Below are 8,743 nucleotides of genomic sequence, written 5' to 3'. Positions count from 1 at the left end.
TTATTTTTTATTTTTTACAAATTTAACTATTATTTATAGATATATGAGATATTATTTTTATTTAATATCCGCGCGAGCCCTTAAGCTTTGGTCAAAAAGAAAGTAAAAGTGGCAGGCCACAGAGAGAGACCCCTGCGGCCGTTTCCACGAAGGTAGTAGAAGTGGTTAGGCCCACATCCAATTTTCGCTGTCTGAGAAATGCCTCCTTTATTGACAAACTCTTATGTCACAACAGTAAGCACCTAAACCAAGCATCTCTCACTAATAAAAGCAACAAATAAAGATGGATTGAAATAATAAGCTTGAAAGTAAGTGGACTGGATAACATGCAGAGCACATCATAATGTCAAAGAATATTTATAAAAAGACAAGATAAAAGTCTTTTCTATCCAAATTTTTACAAAAAGAAATAAAAAAAAAAAGTCTGGCCAGTACATTATAATGTCAAAGAATGTACAGGACAGGATAATCCTCTTTTCTATACAAAATTTCACAAGAAGTTTGGCTATTGAGTTACACAGTAAAGGGGTCCTCAGTCATTGACATTGCTTCCAATGGTAAGCCAAACCAATAGCAACTCATCCATACACTTGAATTTGATCCTTTCAATGGTATCGGTTCTAAGAACTGCCTATATATAACTGACAAAAGAACAATATTTGAAAGGAAAAGGAAATAATAGCAACTCATCCAAGTGCAAACCAAATCAATAGCAACTCATCCATACATGTATATCGATCCTTTCAATGGAATCAGTTTAAACACAGAACCACCACATTGAAGGGTTGTAAAAGCACCAGGCACTTCGAAGAACTACCTATATATAAATGACAAAAAAATAATATCTGAAAAGAAATGAAATTAAACAATATAAAAACACCTACTGTTGTGCCACTTCGATCTTAAAAAAGAAAGGAAAAAAAAAACATTTTCTTAAACAGCTCAGAGTTTATACAAGCAACCGCTGATTGTTTCACTTGTGCAATCATTTACCTGCAATATAACATGTTTGAAGTAAGTAACGAAAGAGTCCAAGCCATCCAATTAATGTACCTTATCACATGTCCACGGCAACACACCTGGTCTTTGAGCTTCCAAGAGTGAGCTCCAGATCATCTCCACATTCTTCATGAATCCTCTCTCCTTCCCATGGCTTCACCAGCCCTGTTGTGTGGCTCCCAAATGCAAACTCGTCCGAAACTGCCTCAGACATAGGAATATCAGCAGTGTGATCATAGCCTGCAGCCATGGCAGGAGAGCATGTCCCACTTTGTCCAGGAGTCCACATACGAGATCCACCACCAGCTAAAGCCTCTTCCTTGAAGCCAAATGGATTTGAAGAGACAAGGCTGAATGTCGGAGAAGTTGGCCCAACCTGGGGAATTTGAATTCCAGCAAACCATTCTGGATCGGGAACAATTTCGCGTCCAGGGCTTGGTGGAGTGGAAGATGGAAGGAATGAGTAATGCTGCCCAACCCAACCTGGACGGGCAGATTGGTCATCCCAATCAGTTCTGAATCGGGGTGTACAAGCAGGTGGGGAGCTCAATGGAGGGGTAACGGGAGCACTAATTGAACCACTATGAATGTAGAGATGAGGGAACTTGGAAGCGGAGGCTGAAGGTGATGCAGAAGAGAGATTTTTCAGCCATGGGATGAGCGAACTGCCATCAGCATTCGGATTAGCAGCATAGGAAGAGGATGCTGGGCTCGGGAAAGAAGAGGAGCCTGGGCTTGGGTTGTATGAAGCATGGGGACTTGGTTGGTAAGACGAACATGGGCTTGATGCTGCAGATCCAACAATCACGTCCATGCGATCGACAGGTTTGCATCCCTACATGTATTTAACATAATTAGTGGCAGTAAAGTATAAAAGATAATTGAAGGATAAACCCGAATACTTGATTGGCATTTCACATGAAGCCATGAAAAAAGAACAAACATTAAAGCAATCAGAATGATTATACACAAGGACAAAAGAGCCATGACTTCCCGCCTTGTAAGTATGACAACTCTCAGTTGACCCAACTCATCCTGCCTTTGTAAAACTAGCATGTGTTTACTACAAAGTCTTGCCTCTTACTCTGCTAACCTCCTTGATAGCTGTCCTGTAAATATTGGGTTCTTATAATATTTGGACAATAATCACGGAAGTCCAGTATAAGGCCAACAATTTCCTCAGCCATTAGTCTTAACAAGATAGCAATCATGATTTTTCTATTTACAAGGATAAGATTATGTTAATATAAAACTGCAAAAAGAATTTATCCATGAGTTATCCAATACTACCATTACAATTACATAAAAGAGGTTCGAAATAGTTGGTAGAATCGATGGCAAATGGCAAACAATTACCGTCAATTGCTCGATATTTTAGCAGCAACCAAAACAGATCAGTTGCCAATCCCGTTCTAGCATGAGCCAAAGAGACATTCATATCTTAAACGACAAACCAAGGTCCCTGGAGCGGGAAAAAGGAAATAAATGAAAATATCAAGAACCATAAAAACTTCCCACAGCCGGTAGTAATTGATGATTAGTTAGTTGAATTAAACTGCTTAAGCTACAATAAAAAGGTCAAAAAGGCCCACGGGAAGTCTAGGGACAGGCATGTCCAAAGTACATTAATGAGCAGATACTGCACAAAAGGTCCACTTTTATTGCAATTGCATCGAGTGGACAATGGCCAATAGTAATCGGCTTTGCATTCCCCAGTCTCTTCTATTTTCAGGAAAAAAAAAAAATTAATAATAATACGGATAGCAGCGTATTTAAAAAAGTAAATATCAAAGAGCAAACCCCAAAATGGCAGAGTTTTAGGAAGCCGACTCCAGGCCCAGGTAGGAACTTTAGGAAGCCGAGTGCTACGAAAACCGCTAAAAAAGACTATGAAAATCGAAAGTGCAAGTGCATGCTCGTTACCTCGAGATCTATGCAGTTCCAGAGCCTCTCATCAGTCATCAAAAGCCCAGGGAAGCAGAGAGAATCTAATGGCTCTACACCGCTTCACGCGTAAAAGTGATTAAAAAAAAAAAAAAAAAAAAAAAAAAAAAAAAAAAGAAAACAAACTTCCCTGCCCACTGCTAACGTGCGCCACTGACCCTATTAGACTGTTAGGCTTCGGTTACCAAACTCACCTCAACTCATCTCAATTCATCATTACAACTTTTTCAAATCTCAATACAAAATATAATAAATAATTCAATTTTTTTAAATTTCATAATAATAATAATATTAAAAAATAATATTCTAATAATATTTTATCATCACAACTCAACTCAACTCAACTCAACTCAACTCAACTCATTTCAACATCCACACAACCTTAGCCCCACTGGTAACGCGAGCCGCTGACACAAGCACAGTTGGTAAAACCCGCTATCCTTTGCTAAAATGTGCTTGAGGGGGGTCCAGTGCGGAAACAACACGAAACGCGAACTCCGGTCCGACCAGTTCATGTCTGTTAAACCCACGGCCCGGCTAGGGGACACGCATGTTATAATTACTATTGCCAACATGAGCCGCAGATGGGGCGCATGGTAGCAGACACCAACGAATCAAAATTTTTCGTCATTCCCATCTCCATTGACACACTGCTAATGATAAGGTGCACCGCCACTGACAGTGCACGTTAGCACAAATCAACCCTGTAAAAAAAAGGTTCAGGCTCAACCGATCTATGGCGCTAAGTCAAGTTTTACCGATCTACGGTGCCTCCTGATTCTGTAAATCTATAGTTCCACTCCTATCCTAGCAGGCACAAAACAACACAAGCAAAAGCAGTAACCACTGCCGGAAGCACTTCATTTGCTCTGACAATAAAGAAAAAGATAACCATTATTTTGGCTCCCAAAAAGAATTGTAAGGAAATAACGGTAATATTACCTTACGGTAGGTGGTGCCGTCGGTTTCGACGGTCCAGCCGGCCTCGTTGCAGAGGGCCTTGAGGACCTCGTTGTTATCACAGTGTTTAGGGAGCTTGTAGTTTCCGTACATTCTCAACCCGGAGAAGATCTTCGCCGCAATAGCCCGTCGCCGCCTCTCTCTCCTCTTGTTGTTCTCCCGCTCCTTCCATGTAGGCAGCCGGCTGCCTGACGTCATCTCTCTCCCTCTCTCTTCTCTAACAATGAATGTGGGAATCAAAAAGTTATTAAACTCAGAAGCAATTTTCAGTACAACTGATTTCGGAAGAGATTAAGTAAACCCGCTTTTCGCTTCTGACTTGATGAAGGAGAAGAAGCTTTGATCCTCCACCTCTCAGCCCGAAACCCCGATCGCGACTGCGCTGTTTCGGATAGAATGAGTATTAATCTGACAAAAAATGATCGAGGAAAACTGGTTTTCAGCGCTGGGCCGATGAATCGGTGTGAATCGAGTGAAGGACTGAGAAAAATGAGGGCAAATACGACGTTTGGGAATAAATTTGAGCTAAGAGCCAGCTCTGAAGCAAGAATCGCAGAACGAATCGGAGACGGAGACTGATTGTTTCATTTTTACCTGAGGCTTTGGGTCAGTGCTCAGATCGGATCTGACAGAGTTGGCGTTAGATTTGGCCGGGTAGATACCGGAAACTGGCTCGATCAGAGGGGCCGGTTAGCCGGGAAACCGCAAGCTGAATCGGAAGTGTTGTTCGGCTGGATGAATGGGCGTGTGAATGTAAGGGGGTTTTGGGGGAGATGGGCTAAAAATGCGTCTGCCGGTTTCAGCTGGCCAAGATTTTCATCCAATTTACTATTTTGCCACAATGTTTTTTTTTTTTTCGGCAATGGGAAATAAGAATTCGAAAGATTTACTTTTATTTTAAAATTAATTTGGTGGCAAACTCTCTCTTTTAACAACTGTCATTATTTTAATGATTTATTTTATTTTTAAGTCTATATATTATTAACGTTATTTAAATTTAATATTTATTTTTTAAATTATATTATATTACATAAACTTTCACGTATAGGCTTAAAAATAAAAAACTTCTTCTTTTATTTACGTCAAAATAATTTTGTGCCGGGTCTGAAATTAGGTTTTTATTTGGAAGTATATTATTATGGAACTTTTAAAATTATTTTTCATGTATAACGCAAGCGTATTTGTACTATAAGTTATCAACTGTGAGGAATTTAGCCAGGTGGATTAGGGTTGGACTTTTAAGAAGATTAGTACTACTGTGATAATAGATAAAGTGTACCAATTGATGCTTTTTTTTTTTTTTTAATACTTGTGTATATTTATTTTTTAGCTTTTTTTTTAAGAAACTAACACAAATGATTTTAAAAAATTAAAAACATACGCTGCCCTGTTTTGATAGTGAAATGAGATGAAATTATTTTAGATAAAAGTTAAAAGTTAAATAAAATATTTTTATAATATTATTTTTTAATATTATTATTATTTTGAGATTTGAAAAAGTTAAACTGAGATTTAAAAAAGTTGAATTATTTATTATATTTTGAGTGAGAATTTGATACAATTATAATGATGAGATTAAATAAAATTAACTGAGATAGCTTCTCAATACAAACAGGGCCACTATCGATATTGAATTTGATATCTTTTATATGGGTCTAGCACCTTCCTATTATAATTATAAATGGTGCTTAGGGATGGAAATTGGTCTGGTCTGATGATGGATCCATCATTTTCTCTAGATTGGATCGGACTAAACATCCATAGAGACCGGATTGGACCAATAGCTATCAGTCTGGCTGGTCGGTCTAATTATTTTGTTATTATTTTATCTTTTTTTCAAATAAATTAATAAAAAATATTTGAATTACTAAATTAAACTTAATTGAATTATTAATATGAATTATGTAACTAACTCGTTAAAAAAATATTTTACTATAATTATATTTATGACGTTGATAGTTACTACTTATTAACTTAGACTTTACTCTTTAGTATATATAATTATTAACAACGTCATACATTTTATATATGGTTAATGAATATCAAATAATTTCATTGTACATAGATTAATTGATAGCATATATTATTTTACATTTTATATGGTCAATGATAATAAATTAGATAAAAATTAAATTATTAACTTATATAATTACTATATAAAAATAAAATATTAAATTATTAAAAAAAAATTAAAATATATAGAGGCTTGATTCGATCCAGTCCTATCCAGTCCAAAATTTGTAGACTTGGGGACGGGAACAAATTTCATCGGTCCACATATTTTGGGACAGAGATCGACCGGTCCAGAATTCGATCTTGTCTGATCTGGACTGGAAATTTCGATCTTATCAATTTTGTCGGTCCTAACCGAATTCTTTACCACCCTAATGGTGCTCTTTTCTCATCATTTTCTATTGAAAATACAAATTATTTGTTTAATTAATATTTCAACATGATGCATAACCCTTGTTTTCCTGCGGACTCATAAAAATTGACCACTCATATGCGATAATAAATTAATAATGCTCGCAACTCATATAGACAGTATAGTATCAAGTGAGTTCGGAAATATTTTCTAGTACTAAAATCTTGAAGATTATAGGGTTAAAAGTTTAATTAAATTAGTATCTAACAATCTTAGAATTTTTGGATCAATAGATGAGTTTTTAACAATTGGTATTAGAGTAGGGATCACGTCACGAGCTCAAGTCACGGAATGGACGACCATAAGCTGAATTAAAATTTCTTGATATTATGTATGAGTATAATATTAAATTATTGAATATTAATAGATGAGTAAACTAGTCAAAAAGGAAAGAGCTACCACCGGACAATGTAGATACAATGGGCCGCCGTGAACGTTGGATTCAAAGCATGATGGAATATTATAATTTTGAAGATTAAATGTTTAATCAACTTAGTATCCAAATTGGTATCCAATGGTTGAGTTTTAAGAGATACATGAATTATCGTGTTACAAAATGAGCTTAATCCACATATTTGTCTTTTATAGGTAATCAAAAAGTTTTGTTCACGAGAAGAGAAGGCAGCGTTCAAGTAGACGTGAATTATACAATAAAAAGTACCAAATTAAGGTTTACAATCAAAAGTGAAAAATCATGGACATTAAGCTATTAGAATCAATGCTTCACGCCCATAAGAACAATGTTTTAAAATAGAGAACTTTAAGTACATTCATTATCCTCTTGGGGTCATGAATCTTTTATCATTTATCGCTTGCCAAATGCACTAACACATAAATATATTAGCCATTTTCTAAATTGTTGCCACTTGTGGATTATCTTGGAGGTCTCTCCAGTTTGTTAGAAGATTCACCAACCTATGAGTAGAGGTGGCAATATGTGATACGATCCGTTAACCCAACACGAACACGACGCAATAAAAGCGGGTTAGGGTTTAGCCTTAACGGGTTTGGATAAAAAAGGGTTGACCCATTAAGACACGATTGCTTAACAGGTTGATAACGGGTCAACCCGTTATGATCCGTTAAGAAAGTTAAAGTTACAATTATACCCTTATACTTAAAAATAAAATTGTTGAAATTTTAATTTTAATATTTTTATTATTTGGATTGTAATTTTGGACTTGTAGTTAGTTTTATATTTTTTTTTTATAGATATTGAGATTTTAAAATTTATATAAAATTATGTTAAACTTAATTAGATCAAACAGGTTAGTTTCGGGTCTGTTCAATCGATTTACATAAACGGGTTAAAACGGGTTGACACGACACGACCCGTTATGTTAACAGGTCGTGTTAGGGTTTGAGATTTTGACACGATAAGCTTAACGGGTCGGGTTAGGGTTGACCTATATAGTATAATATACATGTCTTGACACGATACGAACACGACTTGTTAACACGATTTGACACCCCTACCTATGAGGCATGACCTATAATAATCCTATTCCTTGAAAAAAAAAATCATTTCGCATGGTCCTAACCACCTTACAATGTAAAATAAGTAATATACTGATTCCTCGTTCTACTTACACATGCAACATCGGTCTAACGTCATTGCACGACATTTTCTCAGATTGTTCATAGTAAAAATCTTGCATAAAGAGGTTGTGAAACAAAAAAATATCTTTTATACGAGCTTCCTTCTTTCATATATCCATCCATGGAAAAGTAGTCATATCCTAACTAGTTAGAATTTGATAGTATTAGAAATACTAGATCAGAATGTACAGCAGAAGCGATATTACCTTACAGATAATATCTCGGATCTAGTGCGGTTGTTCCACAGATTCTCCAGCGTCATTGTTCATCCACGATCTTCTCATTGATGGTGGATTGTGCTATGTGATAATACCAGTGCAACACTCACATGTTCCACAACTTAAATTCCTTGACAAGAGAGAATCATTTGAGGGAGAGAGCTTTTTTTTTTTTAAGTGTCACACCCAAAGAGGAGGAGAGACTATGTAAATAGCCTATCTAGTGTAACCCCCTGGCTGGCCATTAAAGGCCAGCCATCAAGCCTCATGAAGTGGCTTAAGAGCCACTTCATAACCCCCAAGAGGAGGTGAAGGGGTGCCCACTATGGGTGCCCACTATGGGTGCCCATTTATTATATCTCTCATTCACACATAGTGGGCAAGACCTCAGGTCTACATCCCTTAATATGTTATCAATCTTGTTCATACTGGCAAATAGGTCATGCGACCATCGAGCACAACTGTAAAAGAAAAATGGGAGCACTATACCAAATCTCTCTGAGAGAACACCAGCATAGCAATATCCCTAAAAGTGTCTCGTTATGCCCCGACTCATTTGGTCACATCAGACTAGGCATCCCTAATCCCTCTCGAGTCC

The 8,743-nt window shown here is 36.7% G+C and overlaps 1 protein-coding gene across 3 annotated transcripts; it reads right to left on the bottom strand.

The window, feature by feature from the left end:
• Positions 1–708: 708 nt before the first annotated feature.
• LOC121236753 (BES1/BZR1 homolog protein 4-like) lies at positions 709–4,726 on the bottom strand. 3 transcript variants are annotated; one of them, XM_041133196.1, is made up of 4 exons: positions 4,223–4,726; positions 3,886–4,120; positions 1,080–1,834; positions 709–993 (listed from the first exon to the last, which is right to left on the bottom strand). In XM_041133196.1, exons 2-4 carry the CDS (start codon positions 4,099–4,101, stop codon positions 990–992), a joined length of 975 nt encoding a protein of 324 aa, XP_040989130.1. In that variant the 5' UTR covers positions 4,102–4,120; positions 4,223–4,726; the 3' UTR covers positions 709–989. The 3 variants fall into 3 exon arrangements, with proteins under 3 accessions (XP_040989130.1, XP_040989129.1, XP_040989131.1); XM_041133195.1 differs by having other exon boundaries at positions 3,886–4,725; XM_041133197.1 differs by lacking the exons at positions 3,886–4,120; positions 4,223–4,726 and adding an exon at positions 2,923–3,101.
• Between the last annotated feature and the right edge of the window lie 4,017 nt (positions 4,727–8,743).

Source organism: Juglans microcarpa x Juglans regia, chromosome 6S (genome assembly GCF_004785595.1).
Source record: "Juglans microcarpa x Juglans regia isolate MS1-56 chromosome 6S, Jm3101_v1.0, whole genome shotgun sequence".
Classification (NCBI taxonomy): domain Eukaryota; kingdom Viridiplantae; phylum Streptophyta; class Magnoliopsida; order Fagales; family Juglandaceae; genus Juglans; species Juglans microcarpa x Juglans regia.
This window is presented reverse-complemented; position numbering and strand designations above follow the sequence as displayed.